Source organism: Eleutherodactylus coqui, chromosome 3 (assembly GCF_035609145.1).
Source record: "Eleutherodactylus coqui strain aEleCoq1 chromosome 3, aEleCoq1.hap1, whole genome shotgun sequence".
In the NCBI taxonomy this organism is placed as follows: Eukaryota; Metazoa; Chordata; class Amphibia; order Anura; family Eleutherodactylidae; genus Eleutherodactylus; species Eleutherodactylus coqui.
The window spans coordinates 73770008-73796139 of record NC_089839.1 but is presented as its reverse complement, the minus strand read 5'-3'; the positions used below and the strand labels follow the sequence as shown (position 1 = coordinate 73796139).

General features: G+C 41.5%; 1 protein-coding gene across 1 annotated transcript in view; it reads right to left on the bottom strand.

Annotated features, from left to right (window-relative positions):
- The window catches only part of EFEMP1 (EGF containing fibulin extracellular matrix protein 1), a 74977-nt gene that overhangs the window by 8400 nt on the left and 40445 nt on the right, over positions 1-26132 (bottom strand). The window contains exons 5-8 of the mRNA XM_066595744.1: positions 17925-18047; positions 13593-13712; positions 9675-9794; positions 4134-4253 (exon numbers count right to left, since the gene is read on the bottom strand). Coding sequence (XP_066451841.1) covers positions 4134-4253; positions 9675-9794; positions 13593-13712; positions 17925-18047 — 483 coding nt within the window. The remainder of the gene's footprint in view (positions 1-4133; positions 4254-9674; positions 9795-13592; positions 13713-17924; positions 18048-26132) is intronic.

Below are 26132 nucleotides of genomic sequence, written 5' to 3'. Positions count from 1 at the left end.
CATTCTTCTCTGCCACAGCTGTAACAGCTGTGACAGAGAAGAACGATGTTTGCCCATTGAATTCAATGGAGCCGGCAATACAGCCGCTCCATTAAAAGCAATGGGCTGCCGGCGTGCGCGGGGTTAATTGTCGGGAAGGGCTTAAATATATAAGCCCTTCCCTGCAATTCATCCCAAAATGTGTTAAAATAAAAAAAAATTGTATACTCACCTTTCCGCTGCAGCCGGAGTCCAGCCGCGGCCGCTGTCAGTTCTCCTGAACTGCTTCTTGGCACTATTCAGCCGGCGGGGCTTTAAAATCCCCGCCTGCTGAATGATCTGCCTCTGATTGGTCACAGCCCTGACCAATCAGAGGCCGGTTTCACTCACACACCCATTCATGAATTCATGAATGGGTGAGTGACTGCTGCCTCTCAGCGCTGAGCCAATCAGGGGCAGGTCTGACTCACATCCATTCATGAATTCATAAATGGGTGTGAGTGAGGCATGCCTCTGATTGGCTCAGCGCTGAGCCAATCAGGGGGCAGGTCTGACTCACACCCCCTTCACACCCACTGCAGGACGGCCGCGCGGAGCTCCGGCTGCCGGGAGAAGGTGAGTATACAATTTTTTTTTATTTTAACACATTTTAGGATGAATTGCAGGGAAGGGCTTATATATTTAAGCCCTTACCGACAATTGATCCCGGGCTCGCCCGCAGCGCATTGCTTTAAATGGAGGCGGCTCTATTGCCGTCTCCATTGAATGCAATGCGCTGGACAGCTCCGGCCCGCTTCTAATGAAACGCGGCTAGGAGCAGATTTTCGGGCGACTTGCGCGCACCGGTCACGCGATTTGCGGATGCGCATCCGTCATACGATCCGCAAATCGCGTGAAAAAACGCCCGTCTGACTAAGGCCTTAATGTGTAACTAAATGGTTTATAAGTTGATGTGTAATGTATAAATTTTTAGTTTGTCATTAAAGGTGCAGTAAGGCTGACTTCACTTTTTGTGGAACACCTCAATGCAATATATTTGCACTATGAACAAGGGTTTTTTGCATGCATATCAGCGCATTTTACTGATCTTTTTGTGCATGCAGGTAATGCTTACTTGGGTTCGGCAGATCAATACGCTCAATTTAAAGGGCTATTTAGCATAATTTGTTCCAGAAACATTTAACAGTGAAATTACGCAGTGTTTCACACATCTCTTTGCGTATTGGGTGCCTTTTGCACACACCCCATTAACTTTTAATGGGGACCTTTGGTTCAAAAATGCGCAGAAAGATAGAATATGTCCAATCATCTTAGTGCAGCTGAAAATGCGCACGCAAAATATGAACATGGGTCACGTTCGTCCCGGGCTGCTAACAGAACCCTGAGATGACTTAGTACTAGAGATGAGCGCGCGTACTCGGCCACGCCCACTTTTCGCCCGAATACCGCGATTTTCGAGTACTTCCGTACTTGGGCGAAAAGATTCGGGGTGCGCCGTGGGTGAGCGGGGGGTTGCAGTGGGGAGTGGGGGGGAGAGGGAGAGAGGGCTCCCCCCTGTTCCCCGCTGCTACCCCCCGAGCCACCACGCCTCCCCCCGCCCCCCGGCGCCCCCTGAATCTTTTCACCCAAGTACTGAAGTACTCGAAAATAGCGGTGCTCGATCGAGTAATTACTCGAAACTAGTACGTTCGCTCATCTCTACTTAGTACTTGAGCGTTCAGGACTGTGGACTACAAGAGGTGGTGATCAGAGCAGGGCACTCTGAATCCCCCCGACAGAACCCACCTCGCAGCAGAGCACCCGTCGTGATAGGGACGACCCCACTACTTCCATGAGGACAGTTCCAAGGTCAGGGGGGAACCAGATTACAATAAATCAGGGACAAAGACAAACTGGCAATAAATAAAAGACGAGAACACAGAATGCAAGACAAACAGAAACATAGGGGACAAACCAGAAAAGCCAGACAACAGACAGGAGAACTGAGCAAGCTTATTTGATCAGGAACACTGAAATATAACCAGCAACTCCCAGCCAGGAAGAGCTAGATTATATAGGGAGCAGGGAGAAACTGATTGGCTGACAGAGCTGTCAATCACCAGCCACCATCTCAGCTAACAGCTGCAGGACTATTTAACCCTAACTAGACAAGACTGTAGATATTAACCCTAGCTAAAACCCACAGTAACAAAGGTGTACTGGCAGTGACGTGACAGCATGTGATGATGTGAACTAACACATTGAAATCAATGAGTTCTATTGACTGTTTATTGCAAATACATCCATGTGAAGCCAGCCTTAGGGCTCTTTCACACAAGCATATATCATCCGCCGTTTTCACGGTTGGCTGATATACACTTTGATCTGATGCATTGGATTCCAATGCATCAGATCACATGGCCGTTTTCCCGCTAAGTAAAAGTGCCCAGCCGGCCAATATAGCATTGCGCATTTTTATGTCGGGCCCAACAGATAGTCCTGGAACTATCTTTCGGTCCGGAATACGTTAGCTGCTGCATGGGCTCCTAAGGGAGCCAAGGACAGCAGCCAGAGAAGGGAGGTGTGAGAGAGTTTAGCAGCGTGACTGCTAAACTCCCTCCCTCTTCTCTCCTCCCCTCCGGCTGATTGCAATGGAAGGGGTGGAGCTAAGTTCAGCCCTGTCCCGCCTCCTCCCATTGCTGGCTGCGGACAAGGGGAAGATTCGGGAGCTTAGCTCCGCCTTGCCATGCCCCCTTCCCATTGCAAATAGCTAGCAGGGAGGAGAGCGGAGGTGAGCCAGTGATGGGGAGGGAAGGGGCAGCAGCATGGCGGCCTTGATGCATATGCTCCAGGGCCTATGCCGTATGAACGGGCGCACAAACGTTAGACTTGTGCGCCCATTCACGAGTTCTTACGCCTCTGATCGTAGCGTATATCGGACGGCCATGAAAACGGCGGCCTTAGTCTATAGAAGAGTAGTAATGTGTTTGTTCATTTTTAATCTAGTGCAACTATTTTTGTTGCTAAAACTTCCCTTGGGGATGGCCATTTTGGAGGCATACATTTGCTTCCTGTATTGTCTGTTTAAGGCCTCATGTCCTTGGGCAGATCTGATTCTGAATGCGGATTTACACAGAGGGAGACCTGCGGAAACCATTTGCAGGAGATCGCGGATGTAATATTTTTTTCTGTGCGGATGTACACGGATGCACTTTGGATCATCCGTGTGGAAAAAAATCCGCAACCCCAGCCTTTTCCCCACCTCCCTAATTGAATTTAACCTTCAAATCCGCAATGCATCCTCAATTGTATTTGCGGATGCACTGCGAATCGTCCGCACCCATTGACTTTTATTGAGCCCGTCCGCATGGAATCCGCACTGAAATGGAGCATGCTGTGATTTGTTTTCCGCACCAAATGGTCCGCAAATCAAATTCTTATCGTTGAGCGTTTCACATGATCAATGTTTAAACTGCCCGATGAGGATGAGGAAACTAGTTGGCACTGATTAATATGCTGCCCGAAACAGAACCATGAACGAGAACCGGCTGATTCTTGTTCATCGTTCAATTGTTGTCTGACATTCAGTTTTTCACGCATTTGAATGATTTTCTGAGTAATAATCATTCAGTCTAAACGCATTATTTAGGTCTCCAGCAGTACAACAGAGCTGTCAATATATCCTTCAATATAAGAGAGGTTTCATACAGCCATATGCGCAACTACACTCGCTGGTACAGGGCATAGTTACGCATGAATGGGATTTTCTTTCCCTTCTCAAACTTTTCAAACTTTTCAAATAGTGCAAGATTTTGAAAAAACAGCAGGAAGATAGGTCCTGCCCTATCTTTCCTGCACATAGTATTAACTACATGCGGGAAAGATAGCGCAAGTCCTTTGTTTTGTCCCGTTAAGTGATCGTGATTATCATGGCCGCAAAACAGGACAAAAACGCGCCCATGTGTTTAAGACCTAATGATCACGTGCTGACTCTGCTCATTCTGTATGTCTACACAGCAATGCTTTGTCTGATTACCGGCTAATGTAAAAACTGAAAGATTTTAGATTTTTTAATATAGTCACATAACAAATGCCACTAAAATAATAATATAGTTATAATAGAAATATCATATGCTTTTTTCTTATGATACATATCCTTTATAAAACATACAAACCTTGACATGATCGAGTTCCTACAAGTTGATATCCTTCTGGGCATACACAGGAGAATCTTCCAGGCTCATTAACGCATTGATACTGGCAGTAGTAATTGGATGTTCTGCATTCGTCGATGTCTGTTAAACAAGACAGTTACAATGGGAACACTGACAATAAATGTTTTCATGTGTATTTGTCTTTCAGCAAGTAATTAGTAATAAATGACTAAGCATGTTGACAGATTTCATTACAAAAACAAAATCTGCACAGCAAAATTTTGTTCCTTAAAGGGAATGTCTCGTGTATTTAATTTTAGTCTCGTTAATTAAATTGAAGTCTGTTGAAGAGTAATAATGCCCACAGTAATCATTGTGTTTATGTGACTTTTACAGTAACTCACAAAAGTTGACATAGCTTAAGTAAAAATTATTAAAGAAGTTATCAAATTATATAAGATCTTCTTACAAAATAAAATTTATAAGTAATCAAGATCATCTGAAAAGTTGTAGTTTGTAAAATAAATTAGAAATGTAATTCAAAATATTAAAGCTATTGCTACACGATGACTTTGACATACACAATCAAACATCGCAGTATTGCCATACTACATCACAACCAGAGGCGTAACTTGAAGCTGCTGGGCCCCAATGCAAAATCTGTAACAGGGCCCCAAACTATAATGCTTTATTCATAGTACTGGGCTCCCTATATGGAGTTGAGAAGCCTTATGGGCCCCCTAAGGCTTCTGGGCCGGGTGCAACCGCATCCCCTATAGTTATGCCAGTGATCACAACCTGAGTCTTTCTTTCCCATGAGCGTATATCGGCCGCCGTTTTCACGATCGGCCGATATACGCTACCATATGTGGCGTTTAAGCTCCTGAACAAGCGCACAAATCTAACATTTGTGCTCCCGTTCACATGGCATGGGCCCCGGCACATATACACCAAGGCTACCATGCCGTTGTCCCTTTCCCCTCCCTCCCCTCCGCAGGCTTACCTCTGCTCTCCTGCCTGCTCGCTCTTTGCAATGGGTGGGGACGGGACAGGGGCAAAGCTAAGCGCCGCCCCATGGGCCTCCTCCCATTGCTGGCTGTTGACAAGGGGGTCAGAGCCTAGCTCCGGGACTTAGCTCTGCCCCAGTCCCACCCCCTCCCATTGCAAAGAGCGAGTGGGGAGTAGAGCAGAGGGAGGGAGTTTAGCAGCCACACTGCTAAACTGCCTCCCATCTCCGGACCCTGTCATGGGCTCCCATAGGAGCCCATGCAGTGGCCGATGTATTCCGGCCCAAAAGATAGTTCCAGGACTATCTTTTGGGCCCGACATAAAAACGCTGGGCATTATATTGGCCGGCTGTGAGCTTTTATGTCACGAGAATATGGCCATGTAATCTGATGCATTGGAATTCATTGCATCAGATCACAGTGTATATCGGTCGACCGTGAAAATGGCGGGCTGATATATGGAAAGAAGCCTAAGGGTGGTTTCACACCTGGCTCTGGGTTCTGCTTTACTGCTCTATTCAGGAATGCTCACGGCTGAATGACTCTGTCTCAGGACGGAACCGAAGAGTGCTGAAAGGACCCCATTGATTATAATGGAGTGTGTTTGCTTTCGCTTAAGTGCCCAGCTTTTGGACGGAAGAAAAAGCGCTGCATGTAGCACTTTTTTTTCCAGTATTTTGAGCCAGATCTGTGATGGAAGCTTTGAGTGGAGGTTCTAATGCAGATGTGAGACCAGTCTAATATAAGTACATATGGTCAGACTCATGTTGCAACTTGCAAGTTACTGTAACCACAACCTGATAAACACAAAAAATCCAGGAAGCGTGTATTTTGTGCGTGCATACGTACGCACAAAAACGCGCGTCTATTAAGCCCCAATGCATTCACTATGGTGTGTGCACATGCCCGAGCTTTACAGGCGTGTGCCTGCAAAGATAGGACATGTGTGCACCATAGTGAATGCACGCATTGTTTTCAATGGAGCCGCGGCTGCTGCCGGCGGCTCCATTGAAAACAATGGTCTGCCAGTACCCCTGCATCGTTTTTCAAGGAAGGGCTTTACATATAAGCCCTTCCCTGAAAAAGAAAAGGTTTTAGTGTAAAAAAATAAATAAATAAAAAATAAACGTACCTGTCCGCTGCTGCCGTCACCCCCGCCGGGATGAAGAACACATCTCTGCCGCATGCAGCAGATGTTTCCTTCATCCCCGCTAGTAAAAAGAATTCCTTGCTGCTACATCTGCCACATCTGTGACATGCAGCAGAGAAATTCATCAATTCTCTACCGCAGCTGTCACACATGTCAGCTGCGGTGGAAGATTCTGCTGCTGGCACCCCATCAATTGATTTCAGGGCAGGGCTTTAAATATAAGCCATTCCCTGAAAATCCAGTAAAAGTGCTGTAAAAAACAAAAAAAATACATTCTCACCTTGCTTCAGCTGCCGGGGCTTAGCCGCGTCTTCTCCTGCTCTCCCCTGCACTGTGGTGCTGATCTGTCAGCAGACAGGGATTTAAAATTCCCACTTGCTGAAAGAGCTGAATGTGATTGGCTGAGGTGCCAAAAAAATTCCTAAAAGTTCAATTAAGCCTGAATTAGTTTGAACCGAACAAGGAATTCACCAAAACTTGTGTATAACACTGTGTAAGAACCATAAAATGCCCGTATGACATTTGGAGTGTTAAGACCCTTTTACATGGAATGATTATCCTTAAAAAACATTTGAACAGTCGAAAACGAACGATAATTGTTCAATGTAAACGCAGACAACGATCGAACAATAAATTATAAATTGTACGGTTTTTGTTCATCTTACATTTTATACAGGCATAAAAATCAACATTGTCTCGTTCATTAATTGTTTGGTGAATGTAAACGACTGAACGATTTCTCATTTGAACGAGGCAGTGATGCACCTGCCTCTATCTCACGAAAGATAAATCGTTCACTCGTTCAGACGATATACTGTTTGGTCTAAACAGACCCTTACATAGGAATTTTAGGGCTCTTAGACAGTGTCATACACCAGTGTTCAGGACTAGTGTTGAGCGAACCAAACCAGTAGAACCCTGTGGTGGGTAGAACTTTGCTAGAAGCTTAGTTCATTTTCGTGCCGAATCAAACTTTAGCAAGGTTTGTCCAAAAACAGGGTTCTACAGGTTTGGTTCGCTCAACACTAGTAGAGAGGGAAGTAAAGTGCTACCGGACATCTCTGGCAGGAGCTTATCTCCTTGAGAACAAAAGATCAAGTAGTTGGAATCGGACTGGCTGATCTTTATCTCCCCTGATATCTGTCATTTGGGGAGAGTCGTAGGCCCCCTCCATGCACATTAGATGATCAGTTGGAACCACTGATCATTGAGCTGGCCTTTTTAGAGGAGGGGTTGTCTTGATGACGTTCATCATAACCTAAAAATGCCATTAAATGCTATCCTTGATGTCCTTAGAGAAATATTTTCCTAAGCCTGACTTTGTGCCAGCGATTTTTTCTATTTGCCCCGTCAGTACACATGCCTTTAAAATGTCGAGATGAAATAAACTGGGAACCTAAATGTGTTTATCTCTTAATCATTTTTGTTTATTTCCGACACAGATGCAACATTAACTGAAACGCCTCGGCAGTTCGACATGATTCAACACAATTTGTTTAAAATGTGGAAATATTTACTCATTAGGAAAATAATTTTCAACTTGCCAATTTTTGCTGTGCTTTATGCTGATAAAAGGATTCTTTATTTTTGCTACATAATAGTAAGCAGCATTCCCTCAGCAAGTGATAAACTCCAAGTAAAATACATAAGGGAATTACTTAAAGAGCCATACCTTAGTATAATCTATTTCAATGTATATATCCATTGATAGAGCTCTAGATAATGGCCCTTATTTATGAAAAATGGTGCAATTTGCACCAATTTATCCCTATCTTCTAAAAAATTTCAACCACAAAAAATGTATCAAGAAATCATGCATCCTCAATAAATTGTATATTTCATGCAAATTTTAAGACAGCTCTGACCTTTCTAAAAATTGCAACTCTTTGCACCTTTTCACACACAAACATACTCAGAGATGTTCCGCACTTCACGCCTAAATGGAGACCACACCCCCTTTTCTTAGCATTTTTGAGTCTTGGCATTGAGTATGAAGCGGCAAAAAAAGAGGTTTTCAGCAGCTACACAGTGCATTATAGAGCGCTGTCTCTCAGCTGTGTTAGTCTTTTTAAAGAATTAGGTCATTTCATGTGTCTCTACCAAGCAATGGTGATAAAGAAACTCAGTTTACACTTTAAATAGAGGTTCTGTAGTAGCTGATGTATGTATTATGAAGAACAATGTATCACCTGCTATAAATTATTCATCTAGGAATTCCATGATCTGTGGACTAAGGTTGTCCTGATGGGATAATGACTTTAAAGTGACCTTCCAGACCTAGACAAACAAATATGGCCAAAACCAGCTTCTCTGACTGCCTGATGCATGCTAAGACACTAAATGCTGCTTTGATTGACCAGTGTTGCCCATATGAGCATGCTGGCCATTCAGAGCAGCATGTAGTGTCTTAGACTACCAATGCATACTAGTGCACAATGTGCATCAGGTAGTCAGAGCAGCTATTTGGCTATCTTCATAGAATCATAGAATGGTAGAGATGGAAGGGACCTCCAGGGTCATCTGGTCCAACCCCCAGTGCAGGATTCACTAAATCATCCCAGACAGATATTTGTCCAGCCTTTGAAGACTTCCATTGAAGGAAAACTCACGACCTCCCATGGTAGCCTGTTCCATCACCCTCACTGTCATTAAGTTTTTTTCTAATATCTAATCTGCGTCAGTTTCATTCCATTGCTTCTAGTCTTTCCTTGTACCAATGAGAATAGGGCTGATCCCTCTGCACTGTGGCCGTAATTCAGATATTTGTAGACAGCTATTAAATCTATAGCTATCTTTGTTTGTCCAGGCCCTGAGGGTTGCTTTAAAGTCATTATCTTATCAGGATAACCTTCATCCATTTGCCTAATTACAGAACACGGATATTCCCTAATTAGGCCCACCCACGTATGAATCAGCAACTCCGGACCTGCTAGCCCCACCCCCTCTTGGCCACAGATTGAATCACTATGAGAATCCCCCCAGCCCTGCCCCCTTTTCCCTGGAATCAGGGAAACTCTGGGAAAGCCCTTTAGCCACGCCTCCTATCTTTCCAAATATGGGGAGATATGTAAGAGATTCCCTGTAGCTCTGCCTCCCTGACTCTCCTCACTATGCGGGATTCCACAGCTGTTGCACAATCTTCTCCCATTAGTTTCAATGGGGGCCTGGCCCTATTTAAAACAATGAGCAACATCGCAGCTTTTTTGGATTGCAGCGAGGCTTGAGTGAACACATTGCAAATGAGAATGAAACCATTGAAAATCATTGGTTTCATAATCATGCATTTTCACTCACTCTCGCATTGCTAGAAAATCGGCAGTGGGTAAGAGCCTTAAAATGGAAGTGTACAGAAGCCAAATACATGCACTAAGAAATACATTAAATATACATAAGAAGGATATTTACCTTCACAATTGACTCTGTCTCTGCTTAGTTCATAGCCTGGATTACATTGACAGATGTATGAGCCAATCATATTGTAACATTCCTGTGCGCAGGGGCTACTGGTGCTACATTCATCCACATCTGAAGATTGAAGTACATATTTTCATGATTATTTATCATGTTATTTCATATATTATATATAATACTATAGAAACATTCATCCAAAGTCCTAAACAATAGGCAAATGAAGATATAACACATTTTGGTCTACGTATAATATATATTCCATCATTTTTTACATTTTTGAGTTGCTTCAAGGAACCTGCAGTGCATTTATATAATACTTATTCCATAAATAAGGTGAAAGGAGTGGCAGAGCACATGCGTGGCCATTTCTCCATTTATACATGGGGACACAGGGCACTAGTTTTCCTGATTGGTGGGGGTCTTAGTCGTTGGACCTCCACCAATCAGACAGTTATTTTCTAATAGAGGGGATTAGTTTTAAACTTGGCACAACCTCTGTAATAGAATATTTTGTTTTGCTAAACAAAAAGAATTCTTCACGCACACATCCTTGTTTTTATAAGTAGAGTTGTGACCGCTAATCTTCCTCTTTTTGCCAATGCAGCTTGCGCTTGAAAAAGGTAAAATCTGCAGCCTTCACAACTGCGTAGCCACGTCATTGCCATCACCTTCTTGGGAGGTTTCTGGAACAATACGGAACAACTTGACTTGTTTGTTGTTTGATAAACAGTTGTGATATTCTGGGACGATTAAGGTACTTTTCTCCAAGCACTTGTGTACTTCTGACATTTCTTCCACTTAAGTCACAAATTATTAGGAGATCGCACAACTTTGCGTTCAGGTATGGGATTATTTACTGCTTGTCATGGCACTGATCAATCCACCAGAGAGCAAAACACCTACAGGACAATCCGACCAAGATGGATCAGTAGAGTAGTCACCGACTAATGACCAAGACTGGAGGAACAAATTGAGGCAGTAAATAACAGAGAATAATGAAAAGCGCAAACTAACAGCAAGAATGAAGGCCATCCTAAAAGACTATAACTGACACCTTTCTTAAGGAGGTGCTGACTTAAATAGGCAGCAGGGGAACATGGTTGGATTGCAGACATGACAGGAAACAAGTCCATAAGTCAGCAGATAAAGTAGTGCTTTAAACTACTTGAATTTGACAGCAGAATGACATCAGAAATGTGGTGAAGCCTACCTCTCTATTTGCCCTATCACGACATTAACTGGGACACCCCATATATATTTCTTCAGGTATTTTGTTATACCAGGCTGATGAAGAGACCTAAGTAGTCTTGAAAGCTTACTGTTTATCAGCATTACTATTGTTATCCATTAAAAGATATCACATCCACGAGATTATTTTCTTTCTCTTACTGCCAACAATAGCAATTCAAGAACCATGTACATTAACATGTAGATGATTCTCCCTCGCTGTTACAATCTAGTTCTTTGGAGAAAGCTTTGCTTTAGATTTTGCAATATTACTGAGGGACTTCACATTACTACAACATTAAACTGGTCATTCACATTAGATGAATGTCGGCAATTTTGATGTTTGCTGTCAGTAAACAATTATTGGGTGTGCTATTCAACATGACCAATTCTTTCTTCCTCTGGGAGATGAGCAATCTCTTCCAGATGTCAAAGACTTTGGTTTTGGACGACAATTATTTCTATGTGTATGGTCAGCTTTACAGAGTTGAAGCACTGATGTTTGGTAATAAGGCCTTTAGTGCAGTTGGAGCTCCAATTCAGCAGAGGGCTTTCTATAATGTTGAGATCATGGTTTTGCATAGGCCAATCAAATCCTAACTTCCACATCAAGTTCTACAAACAATTTACTAATTTCCTCTGCTTAGTTCCTAATCATACTGAAACAGCCAAAAGTCTTTCTTGAACTGTTGCCACAATAGTTGGAATCACATAATTTTCTGGAATGCTATTGTATATTGTAGCTGTAGTAGATTTCATTTAATATAAGTGAGGGGCATTGCTAAATCCATGAAAAATGAACCAAGGCCTTTATTTCTACTCCATAAAATGTTTCACTTGGTACTTCGTATTTAAACAGAAATCATCTTATTTGCATCACCCACTAAAACCTGAGTCATCAATCATGCTTTGAGATGGTGCACTTCAGAGAACATAGCTACACTTCTTATGAGTCTACTGGAAATATGCTTTACACTACACTGACACTTGCCCCTCCACATAATGATCTCAGGCTTGCTTAGTTCCTGAGCCATGCTAACCCAACCCATGCAGCTCCAAATGATAATGTGGCCATACAACCTACAGAGCGGTTCGTCAGATGTATTTTGGGCCTTTAGCTATTCCTGCCCAGCCTTCTCCCTATACATGTACACATTGGACTACATCAAGATTGTATGTGTTCTTAATTGGAAAGCTGCTGCCAGACAGATTCTGTTTGTGGCTTATCTCCCTTGAGAACAAAGGATTGGGTTAGTTTTCTGAACTGTAATGAAAGTTGTAACGAAGCACAAATGCTTTAACGAGCATACTTCTGCACTCAGCAGCGCTTTCCCCTTTGGACTTGATGTCTTTGTACACTTTAGCAAGATCCATTCCACTGTTAAAGGGGTTTTATGCCCTTTTGTAACTGATAACCTATCCTCCAGATAGGTCATTTGTAGTTGATGGACAGGAATCCACTACTCGGGACCCCCATCCATCAGATGATCATCCAGCCTGATTTCCAGTGAAGCTGGACAGATGTTGTCACCACTGGTCAGAGGAGGAATTCCGAGTGCCATTTTCACTCCCATTGAAATCAATGAGAGCACTGCACTGCTCCTACACTTCTTGCTCAGGACCATGGTCAGCATGTCATATCCTGTCCTGAGTAGGAAGTGTGATTTGAATGGGAGTGAAACCAGTGCTCCGACATCTTCCTCTGACCAGTAATGATTATTTCTGGCCTTCTGCACTAGACAGTGTTTCAGATGATCAGCTGTTGGACTGGGGTTAAGTGGGATAGGTCATTAGTTAAAAAAGGGCAGAAAACCCCTTTGAAATTGATCAGTAGAGATTGCATAGTTTTATACTTGTTGTCCACGGCCTCAGAATAGGAGGCCCAGGTGCCTTATCCTCCTCAGCCACAAGACCGCAGCAAGGAGGAGTTTGAGTAATGAAGCTGTGGAATGAGCATTCTACTGTTCCACTCAAGTCTATGGCACTAAAGGACAGAGCCCAGCACAGCACTGTTTACATGGTGTATATGCTTTCATAAGGGTATTGTCATATTAGGGAATATGGACATCATTTGAACATTATATGGACAATCACCTGTCCAGGACCCTCTGCAATGACCAATAACAGAAACCTACTCTGTAAAAGTGGCTTTTGCCCTGGTAGACTTGGCCCATCCATGTATTCCTGTTATAGTCATACATCTTAATAGCCACTATATAATGCTATGTTCCTCTTTTTGTAGCCGCTGTCTGGCCTGGAGTCTTTTCCCCATCAGTACTAACTGATGGCTAGGGGTTCAAATAGCCAGCTTGATGATGAGCTGATCACAGCATACTGGCCTCCATTTGCAAGGAGTTGTCTTCATGAGGCAGCCCCTTTAAGGCACTTTAAGACTGTTTCAATTAAGTCTTACCGTATACTGATTTTTCTTTTATAGAAATCTTTTATTAAATGTCACTGTAGAACTGGATACTCATTTTAGCTAATTATGTTTAATTACAAATAAGAGGATCCTGTGTATTCTTTGAGAAAATATTACAAATTTGTGCCTTTTCTACAAAGTAAAGAAGCTGAATAATATACGTACTTGCAATGTTTGATTAATTTATAGCCAAAATGATCATGGTCTTTTATAAAGAAAAGCTCATTTAAGAAAAAGAGAGGGAATTAAAGTACAGAACTTACCGATACAGGTGTAATTATTGGCAGCAAGCTGAAAGCCTTGGTTACACTGGCAATAATATGAACCAAGTGTGTTCACACAGTGATGGTGACAGAATGAAGATAGTGAACATTCGTCGATGTCTGTATTGTGAGATAAAGGAAAAATGTGTATAGTCGATACTCTAGTATTATTAAATACAATTGTACAATAAGCCAATGCGATTTATACAGACAGGATGTACTACAAGTTAGGCTGATTTCACATTGTGTTAGTATGATCTCATTTTAGTGTTTTGTAACATCCTTCTAGCACCCTAGGAGTTCTGCGGAACCAAACGAAAATAACCACAGGGTTCTATGAGGATATAAGTTCCGTTCAGTAGAAGCATAGAAACATAGAAAATTGATGACAGTAAAAGAGCACATGGTGCATCTAGTCTGCCTTTAACATTATTTTATTTCTATCTGTACAGATCTGTACTTATCTCAGGCAGCTTGAATTTACTTATTGTTGATCTTCCAACTATATCTACTGGAAGCTTGTTCCAAGTATCTATTACTCTTTCAGTAAAATAGTATTTCCTGACATTGCCATTGATTTTTGCCTCAACTAATCTCCGATTGTGCCTCCTTGTTCTAGTGTTTAGCTTCCTATTAAAAACACTTCAAAAACACTATACAAATTAAAGGGGTTGTCCCGCGGCAGCAAGTGGGTCTATACACTTCTGTATGGCCATAATAATGCACTTTGTAATATACATTGTGCATTAATTATGAGCCATACAGAAGTTATAAAAAGTTTTTTACTTACCTGCTCCGTTGCTGGCGTCCTCGTTCCCATGGAGCCGACTAATTTTCGCCCTCCGATGGCCAAATTAGCCGCGCTTGCGCAGTCCGGGTCTTCTGCAGTCTTCTATGGAGCCGCTCGTGCCAGAGAGCGGCTCCGTGTAGCTCCGCCCCGTCACGTGCCGATTCCAGCCAATCAGGAGGCTGGAATCGGCAATGGACCGCACAGAAGAGCTGCGGTCCACGGAGACAGAGGATCCCGGCGGCCATCTTCAGCGGTAAGTATTGAAGTCACCGGAGCGCGGGGATTAAGGTAAGCGCTCCGGTAAACTTTCTTTACTTCCCTGCATCGGGGTTGTCTCGCGCCGAACGGGGGGGGGGGGGGGGTTGAAAAAAAAAAAAACCCGTTTCGGCGCGGGACAACCCCTTTAAGTTCTTTAAGTCTTTCCTGATAAAATTTGTTCTTGAGACCTTTCACAATTTTTGGACTCATCCTATTTTATCAATGTCTTTCTGTAGATTAGGTCTCCAGAGCTGAACACAGTATTCCAGATGTAGTCTTATCAGCACTCTATACAGCGGGATCACAATCTCGCTCTTTCTACTGGTAATACCTGCCTGACCACATTGTGGACTCATTTTGAAGCTTTCAGAAAGCAGAAGCCGTAAGTCCTTCTCTTTGGAAGACCTGGATAACAAAGAACAGCCAGTACAATACTCGGTCCAGGTATTCCTGCTCCACAAGTGCATTATTTTACATTTGGAAACCTTGGACTGCAGCTTCCATTGTTTTGACCATTTATCCATTGAAGCTAAATTGTTCTCCCCGTTCCACCCTATTGCATACTTTTGTGTCATCAGCAAACAGTCAGACCTTACCTATTAAGCCCTCTGTTATGTCACTTACGAATATATTAAAAAGAATAGAGCAGACCCTTGTGGTCACCACCTGTAACTCATTCCTGTTCAGAATACACTCCATTAACAATAACACTGACATCTAACTTTTAACCAAATATGAATCCACTGGTCTATCAAATGATTAAGTCCAATTTTCAATAACTTATCTATGAGCTCATTTTGTGGGCTTGTATCAAAGGCTTTAGTGAAATCCAGATAGATGATATCCATGGCACCACCTTCATCCACCACTTTTGTGACATAGTCAAAAAAAATCAATAAGATTAATTTTACATAATCTGCCCATCGTAAAGCCATGCTGTTTAGGATCCAACAGGTTTCGAAGTCGTCAAATGGGAGTGTCTCCATTTTGCAACCACAATATCAGCAATGTATTCAGATTGAAATACGGGTGTGTGAAACCAGCCTTAGGCCTAATTCCGACGGAAATCCACAGCATTTCACTGCAGCTATTAGGTTCTATTAAACCCTATAGCTCAATATACATGTTGCAGAATTCCACAGCATGAAATTACCCACGGCATGTCCTATTTGCCATGGGAGTATGCGTGGACGGCTTCCATTGTAGTCAATGAAAGCTGCTCGTCACGCTATACTTCCGCTGTAGCACAGCAGAAGTATAGCGTAAATACACGCCGCCGCGTCATGCGCTGTTCTGGCCATGCGCGTCAACGCGTCATGCAGGACTTCGCGCACCGGATCCGGAGGTAAGTATGGGGTCTTTGGGAGGGCTCTGAGGTATTCCGCTTGCGGAGCCCATCATGGCCGTGTGCATAAGGCCTTAGATTTACTAGAATCTGAAGAAAAAAGTTTGATATTATGTTAGTCAGTAGAGCAAAATGTAATTCTCCTCAGTAAGAGAAACTAAATAGATATGATAATAACCTTTAATGGCTAACAAAAGGAGGGGCAATAATAGCATATATGTATATATATATATATATATATATATTTCCTGATGAAGAATCCCAATTAGATGTGACACCTTGCTGTAACATGTATGTGTGCATATATACACATATTAAACACAAGATATTAAATATGTATATATATATATATATATATATATATATATATATGTATATATGTATATATATATATATATACACATATATAAATATATACATATATATATATATTTATATATATATATATATATATATATATATATATATGCATAGATACATGAAAGGGCACATATGTGTGATCCATTTGTACTTACTAGAATACCGGAACAGAATGTGCAGGGGAGTAAATACTTAATTAGTCCACCAATAAGGATGCGAAAGTTTTATGATATCTAAAGGCCCATTTAGACACAACGATTATCGCTCAAACATTGAGCGATCACATTGCGCTCCGGAGGATGCAGAGAACAAGCGGGGGGCAGCTTGTTCTCTGCATGGAGCGCCCAGCTGTCATACAGCCAAGCGCTCCCAGCAGAGGATGCAGAAGACAAGTGGAGTGTACCCGCTTGCCTTCTGCATCCAGCTGTTCCCCGATCCGAGTGCCCGGCTGTTATACAGCCAAGCGCTCTGAGCGAAGGATGCAGAAGACAAGCGGGGTGTCCCCGCTTGTCTTTTGCATCCTGCTGTTCCTCGCTTCGAGCACCCGGCTGTTATACAGCCGAGCTCTCTGAGTAGAGGATGCAGAAGACAAGCGGGGTGGCCCCACTTGTCTTCTGCATCTAGCTGTTTTTTGCACGGAGCTCCTTACGCGGTATCGAGCTGCGTTGTTCACACCCCCTGTCATCAGCGAGCAGGATACAGCTGGAATAATAGTATCAGCTGTATCCCGCTGTGAATCCCTTTGTTTTCCGCGCGTTTTTTTACGCGGACAAATCGCGGCTGTGTGCATAGGATGGCATTTTCTAAATTCTGCAGGAAATCCCACCGCACTATTTCCGCCCGTGTGCAGGGGGCCTTAAGGAGTAAATATGTAAATAGTCCACTGATAAGCGATGTGAAAGTTTTATTGTCTCTAAATTGGTGGTAGGGGGTCACCAGGCCAGCGTGTTATCTCTGCTCTAGAGTTCTCATATTCTCCACTGATGCAAGAAACCCCTTCCGAGGTTCATTCAAGTCTTGACAGTGTCAAAGATTATTATAAATTTGTGCTCCCAAATTCTTCTGTGACGTTGGGATTTGAAATAGCCTTTTAATATAGTAACTTTCATATGTTTTATGTTGTGTCTGTGACTAGAAAAATGCTCTGCCACAGGTAATTCTGACTAATCAATGGACCAATTAGGTGTTTACTCCTCTACCCAGTCTGTTCTGGAATTGTTTTAAGTGCCAATTAATTACACCATTTCTGTGCCTTTTTTATATATGTGTGTGTGTGTGTGTATATATATATATATATATATATATATATATATATATATATATATATATATATATATATATATATATACCTCTTCTGATCTATTCCATTTAAGTCTGAGGAAGAACCCTGAGTAGGTTTGAAAGCTCGCTATAACATCATATATTTTTGTTAGCCATTAAAAGGTATCATATCTACAAAATTACTTGGTTTCTCTTACTGAGAACAATCACATTTTGTTCAAATGTGTAAACTCTGTATGCTTCATTATGTAGTGCTATGATTCTACCTATTAGGAATCAAGACAGAAGCTTTACTCACCAATACACTGCTCTCCTCGTCTCTGATATCCTCTGGGGCACTGACAAATGAATGATCCCCTGGTATTACTGCATACTTGATCTGGTCTGCAACTGTGGGCTCCGGTCAGACATTCATCTATGTCTATCAGAAGAAACAAAACATACATGATTTACATACTACTCTATTAGAAAATGTTATAGGTAAAATAACATTTTCAAATTTTTCTGTTGTCACTACTTCAGACTATAAATGTACAATAAGAATATTTAAGAAAATTAATGAAGACCTAGAAATTGTTTGGCTAAGGCTCTTTTTAGATTTCTATTTGGGCTTCCAGTCATGTTGTGCTCCTAGGGCTTGTAGTTCTATATACTTCCATGAGCATACTGCTGCCAGTATGGGTTGATTTGGCTCGCTGACTGTATGGATTGCTTCAGCCAGCCAATCACCTGGGGTCTGTGCACATAAATACCAGTGCCTCTTTCTAGAGGGTGCTGATCATTATACCAACCTCTTATGTCCTATGTCTGAATTCACCCTCTGTCTGTAGGTTTGCAGACACCTGGTGTGAATTATGTCCTGTTTGTAGTTGCTGTGTTTATATTTGTTCTGACTCTGTATGGTGTTCCCTATTTCAATCTTAGGCAAGTTAGGTTTAACCTAGGTTCCGCTGTGTTCCTTTTCGGGACCATACCTTTTAGGCAGATTTCCCCAACTTTAGTAGTGTAGGGTCAGACTTCCCCTTTTCCCATATGTTGGTTCAGATTTTCCTATTGTTGTTATGACCATGTATTTGTATTCTATACTTGTATTAAAACCATTATGTGTTTTCCACATCCGGTCTTGAGTGCATTTCCCTGTAGCTATAAATATATTATATTTGTGTAGGTTGCTGTTCACGTGGTTTGCACTAAACGTAACACTTCCATTGAACAGAGTCTCCTAATAAATTCCATTATATTTTTTTCAGAAAACCAATGGACACCATAATGGGAATGCAACAGAACCCATAATAGTCAACGGGTTCTGTCAGGAGCTGCTGGTGCCTATTATTAGACACATTCGGCATTCCATTGCTTGGAAGAATGGAAATTATAAAAGGAAATCTGAACAGTCTAATCTGAGTCTATTTATTTGAAAGTTTCAGCTCATTGAAAATGCTGCTAGATAACAAGTACAGAACACAAGCCTTGTCAAATGTGAAGTGCAAACTTTTGAAAAGTTTGGTTGTTTTGCCGAATTTGGACAAAAGGTTCATTTTGATCTGAATTAGTTCAAACCAAATCAGGACTTCACCAATACTCCAGAAACTGGTTTAGCGTATAGGAGCATTAAAGCCCTGCATAACATTCTTAGGCCACCTAGGAGTGTATCTAAGTATATTTGATCTCTTTCAAGCAGAAAGAGGTCTCACTGATTTTTGAGGGATAACTGATAATCTAACTTACAATGGGGCACCCTAAGCATCTGATTGTGTACATGTGTTTCATCGACTACAGCAAAGCATTTGACTGTGTCGAACATGACAAGATTTGGAGGTGTCTGAAACAGATGGGCATCCCAGAGCATACTGAATAGCTTATAAGTTTGTTTTGCAACAACCAAGAAGCAACAGTCAGGACAGCTTATGGAAACATGGATTGGTTTGGAATCAAGAAAGCAAGGCTGAATTCTATTACCAGTCCTTTTCAATCTGTACGCAGAAACTATCATGAGAAATCAGAGTCAGAAATCGGTGGCAGAAGTGTCAGCAATCTTCAATATGCAGATGACACCACCCTGCTTGCGGAAAGTGAAAGGGACCTGGAATACCTTATCCGACATGGAAATGGAAAGTGGATGCATGGGACTGTACCTCAACGGCAAGAAAACGAAAGTCATGGCCATGGTAAGCAACGGTAGAGTGAACATAAAAATTAGCAACAAAGAAGTCAAGTTGGTCCAAGAGTTCATCTTTCTTGGATCCAAAATCAATTGCAATGGGCAATCTGGACCCGAGATCAAGAAATGGATTACACTTCGTAGGAATGCAATGCAAGGAATGGAAAAGATCTGGAAAAGCAAGGATATTAGCATTGCAACAAAAAACAGACTGGTCAATGCAATTGTCTTTCCTGTAACTATGTAAGGTTGTGACAGTTGGACGCTCAAGAAAAATTGATGCGTTTGAACTATGGTGCTGGAGGAGAATTCTACAGATACCTTGGACTGCCATGACAACGAACAAGGTAGCGTTAGATTGTGTCAAACCAAAAATATCACTAGAGGGCAATATCATCAAACAGCAGCTCTCTTTGACCATGTGATGCGCGCTAACTCACTGGAAACAGTACTGATGCTTGGCAAAGTCAGTGGAAAGAGAAGATCAGGGTGACAAAGAACAAGATGGCTCAATGCAACCAAGGCCACTGAAAGATGCGATAAAAGACAGGAATGCGACTAAATGGATAATCATCAAGCATCTGATTGGAAATTTTCATGTTACATTTCAAAGTAACTATCCTTTTTCATGTAAAATGTGCCTTATTCATCTGACAGCTATCTTGTGTTTATGGCCAGCCTAAAAAAGACCATGTAAGATTAGTTTTGGCCCAATTTAAAAACGTTGTTATTTCACATAGGATTGTTGTCTGTGGTTAAGGGAAAGGAGAATTTGACAGGTTGCATTTTTACCTACCTAAACTTTTAGACAAGTCTCAAGCCTCTGGCTCTGCAACTGCTGTAAAACTAGACCTTCCAGTATACCCTGCAGCTATCAGTATATACTGGGATTTGTGGTCTTACGACCGATGGAGAAAAACAGATGAAAGACTACTTGTTTAAAGGCAAAATAAGATATCTAGGATTTTCTTTTTGAAAAAAGCATGTTTTTGATAAAGTTATGGGATGGAAGGGTAATTGGTGAAAGCCTTCCTCCCTGATACCATTAACATAGCAGTTTGGCTTCTTGGAACATCCCATATCTCATGATCTTTGCTAGGACGTGGATCAGTTCCCAGATTGCTTATCTTATGGTTGGGTATGACATCTTTTCTGTGTATATACATGTATACCTCTTCTTTTAGTATTCTTTCTTTTGTACATAGATTCCACTGCTGTAATGACTATTTCTATTTTGTGTACCCCATTATTGAGCCTGAGAGCTTGTTGTTTTCTTATCTCTTCAGTGTGTATATGGAAACTCAGTAGACATGAGGTTGTTTATTTATACGGTTTTCATTCTAGTACATTTTAAATAAGAAGGAAGTTTATATTTTCGCTGCAGATGGTCAATTCATAATAACTAAATTCCTTTTTTCAAATATAAAAAGTAGAGGAAAAAATAATCTCATGCTCCGTCTTCTGAATATGGAATGTAAATACACAGGGTTATGCAATTCTGCAAAACAAGCCTGGGAAAATAGGAATCCAAGGAGGAAAATGTTTGACTGCTTTTAGATAATACACCAGATAAAATCTTCCCTGCAGTTCGTTCTAAAACTCTGTGAAACTGGCTTTTATAGCTGACCACAGAGATATTTTTATGAATTACTGTAGATGTAGATGAATGTCTCATTTGTATACAGATCATGATATATGACCATTCACCCCAACTGTCTGATTCACATGAATACTGAAGAATTCACTGAGGTTGTACTGTTGGTCTCTGTATTATGGTTCTGTGGTCTACCTGTAAGTTTAGAGTTAAAATGGGTTGTCTGGAATTTTTAGGACTTTTACTATTGATGACCTATCCTCGGGATAGGTCATCATTAGTTGGCTGCGGGGGTCTGGCACTAGGAATCTCTATCGATCAACTGATTCGCAGGCTTGCTATAGCGCTGCCTGTATTGCATCGGCATGGTTTGGTGTTGCAAGCACAGCTCCCATTGAATTTAGTGGGTTCGGTGATTAGCTAATTGGTGGGGATCAGGAGCAGCGGACCCCTGCCGAACAATAGCGAAAGGTCCAAACATCTCGGACAATGCCTTAAAGGACAGAATTGAATTTCATCCTGCAAGAGCAACATATATAAAGTCTTTCCTGCTCTCAATGGCTGGGAATCCACGCGCACGGTGTCCCTGTGGTCCCATGCTATGAAGCAATTAGTACTCTGTAATCTGCTATATGATGTCATCATATGGCTGTTTTACAGGGACAATCTCCTCTAGAAGCACAAAATATTATGAAATGGTAGTATAAAATCACATACCGAAAGAGTGCCAGCCTCAACTTGCATTAAATTGATAGAATCCACCTCCCAAAAAAACCTAATGTATACATCTAGCTTAAAGGGAACTTGTCACATTGTATTAATTTAAAGCCATGCTTTTTCTATGCTTAGGAGTCAAGTGGGTGGTGCTATGTGATTGACAGCTATTTCTGTGTGCATAGTCATACAGAGAATGCTGCCAATCACCGAGTAGTACAATCCACTGGACCTGTAACCTCAGAACAAGCAGGGATTTAAATTATAATATGCAAATTATACTGAATATATTTTCCTTAGAACTGCAGTATATTTCAATTTGCTCAGCTCCTTCTGATCTATACCATATTGCTGGCATATCAGCTACCAACATGACAGGTTGCCTTTAAGGTTTCCAGATATAATATTTAATTGCTATTTGTTTCTGAGGCTTCTAGAAATTTGCAATGGGCATTTCATTTGAGTATAGGCATATTGTGTATAATTGTGGTTTGAATTATGCATAAAAATGGAATAAGCATCAAGTGTCCATCAGGCAGGTGCATGGGAATAGAAACACTGGACTGGGGCTTGGTCACATGGTAGATGCAGCAGATATATTCCAGCATTGATCAAAAATAAAAGCCAATTCTTTATCGAAAACGAATTAAAAAGTCAGATGTGCACATGAATAAAAATTAACTGTTTACACATTTCGGCTCACTTTGAGCCTAACTCATAGCAACAAGGCTCTAAGTGAGTTGAAACGCGTAAACCATTAATTTTTATTCATGTGCAGATTTGACTTTTTAATGTGTTTTCAAGAAAAGATTGGCTTTTATCTTGAATTGGTGCTGGAATATATCTGCTGCATCTACCTTTATTGGAAGGTACTGATTCTACAGAGATGCTGATTGCAGCAAGTTTTTAACTCACAATTTGCTGAAAATGGTATGCAAAATAATTTTCCTCCAAAGGGGAGAAAAATGTTTTTCTAGTGCCACCTAGAGGTGTATGTTACGATCCAACCATTTAAAGAGTTTTAAAACATTATCAGCCAAAGCAGAGACACTTATCTGCAGATAGTACTGCTTGAGCTAACCAGAACCCTACTCTCTACTGATGAGGACCATCAACAGTTGTGTTATGATCATGGTCACAAGGAATGAAATCGCTATTGTATAGAAAGAGTCCCGCAGCACACCTTAGTAATGCACAGCGCGTGCAGAGGTTCCAGCAGAGAGAAATGCAGAGTCATCTGTGGGACCACGGACCTCCAGTCCCGAGTGTAATCCGTAAACAGCAATAAACTGGAAGCATCAATGGTGTAGCATGTAAAAAATAGGTTTATTGCTCCATAAAAATGGCGATGTTTCGACTAGGAGAATCTTTATCAGGCTTGATAAAGACTCTCCTAGTCGAAACGTCGCCATTTTTATGGAGCAATAAACCTATTTTTTACGTGCTACACCATTGATGCTGCCAGTTTATTGCTGTTTAAGGAATGAAATCGCAACCAGGCCCAGAGGGGAAGAAGGCTTCTTGTCTCCTTGAGACATGGGTCCATTTGAAAAATATGAAGGACTAATTACACTGGCAAATAACAAGCTGCTCTAGGCCTGCTGGATTCTAGGGCTATGGAGCAAGAAGAGGATGTAAGGTGGCAGCATCACTGCATTGTGTGGCCTGTTGGGTCATGGACTGAAGGTCTAAAGACCCATTCACTTAGTGTGAGAATGGACTTAGATAAGTTTTCTTTTTTTTTACATTTTTATTTGTGCGAATGGGGCACCATTATTATGCATGAGGGTCACAAAATAGACATTATTATATATGTTGGACACACAGGGGATTTTTATGTATATGGACACAAATGGGGACATAACTATTGTATGGGGGCACAGAGGAAGGCATTATTAAGTAAGGAGGAAAAATGGGCCATATTACTGTATGGGTCACAAAGGGTACATTAATAGTACTTTAAGAAGACACAAAGGGAGTCATTACTGCATAGGGAGCACAAAGTGGGCATTATTACTGCAAGGGGGCACTATTGCTATGTAGAGGCACAAGCATGGCACTGTTACTATTTGGCAGGGCACTGTTACTGTGTCGGTAACAAAAGAGGAATGCTTTTACTGTATAGGGCATGGGGGAGGCATTGTTACATTCTGGGGAGCTATGGGTTGAGTGTTTCTGTGGCGACATGGAAAACACGGGTCAGAGTGCTGGAAAAGTGAGAAGCAAAAAGATGTCTGTGAATTTAATTCTACAGAAACAGGTTGAAGTATTCTCCATGGCGGTCTGGGCTGAATGGAAAGGAAAAGTGAAAGACTGCAATCAGAGAGGACATTATCTGTGAGTCACTGGATATAACATGGCATTATATTGCCTGTGTTGAACTGATATCTATCGCTAAATAGTCACTGTATGGTAATAGCACTGGTATTTGTATAGTGTTGTTTATTAAGTATCCGTATAGTAATATTTGGCTCCTCTATAGTGGTATTAATGGTAATAATGTCCTTATTATGCTAGGTACTCTTCAATAACAGCAGTATGGATGTAATATCTGTAACTTGTATTGTGGCTGTATTAAATACAATGTCTTCGAGATACAAAAATGAATGCTGCTAAACAGCAAGCTTTTGAGACTACTTGGGTCTCTTCATCTATAGCAAAATATTTGAAGGAAGACATATACAGGGTGCCCCAGTTAATTTTGTGACAGGGCAGATAGTAAGATAAACTTCAGTGCATTGCTGATACCCTCAAGCTGTCAAATTGAAGTAATTCAAAGAATAATGTCTCTGCATGTTCAGCCAACAGCTAATTGGTCCAGTCCTTTATAAGGAAAACCTCAGTAGAGAACGATATCTGCAGCTCATTCAGCAACACATCGACATCTTTATTGAAGAATTACCATTCACACAATTCTGTTGGGCAGACTTTCAGCATGACAATCTCCCAGCGCATCGACTACAACCTATTCGAGACTAGCCAAACGACATTTTTATGGGCCGTACCCTCTTATTCACTAGATCACACATCAACTGATTTTTATATTTGAGGGAAGCTGTTACGCCAGTGAATGACGTCATCACCCTGTATCAAAGAATAATGGGCACAGCTAGACAGTTAACACCAGGCATATTAATTGCTGCTGAGTGCCAATCCATATATTGCAGCTGAAAGAGGACACATTGAAAACCTGTTAAATTATTTTCTCTTAATGCAATGAAATCTTGCAATTACAAATAAAAATGTAATATATGCTTTAATCAGTTTTCACTCTGCTTTCCATACTTATAGTTTCTTAGCATTACACATCAGCAATGTGGGGTAGGTACAAATTTTCCTCTGTGGCTGATAGAACTCTAGTCACATCCCTGAGCATCAACTTTCGAAACAGTACTCTCAGAAGAATGGTGTTTCTGGTTTGGCTGATAAGCCAAGTCATGTTTCATAGGCTTAAAAGGCTTTCATTTACGGTGCGGCCCCCTCCTTACGCAATTTCTGGTCTTTCACAGCTAGCTATGCCTGCTTTTGTTCTGGTTAGGTTCTTTGATTGTTGTTCCACATTACAAACAAATTAGAAACAAAACTGAACATAAGTTTTTTTCTAAACTATAGGGCGTGCCGCATACCCCTCAAAAAGCCTAGTGCTCCTGGGTACTCTCTTTCCATTATACAAGGTATTGACTTCTTGCTAATCAGCCTATCTCAGCTTCTTTCCACAGGTATGCACTAATTTCATAATATGCCACCCCTCATTGCCCATGTTATGCTTTTCATTCACAGGAGTCCATGTCTTATACACAGTAAATCCTGCACTGAGCAGGGGGTTGGACCCAATGACTCTGGAGGTCCCTTCCAAGTATACCAGTCTATGAGTCTACAGTGTGAGGCAAAAGGAATGGTACATGTCGCAATCAGTTTAAGTTTGCGAGACCACAGAGGACAGAGGCTACCTTGTCAGGCCATGACCCTTTTACATAATGTAAAAGTTGCCCAGACGTACGAATACTTAAGAGTCACAAGGGAAACCTGAACACGCC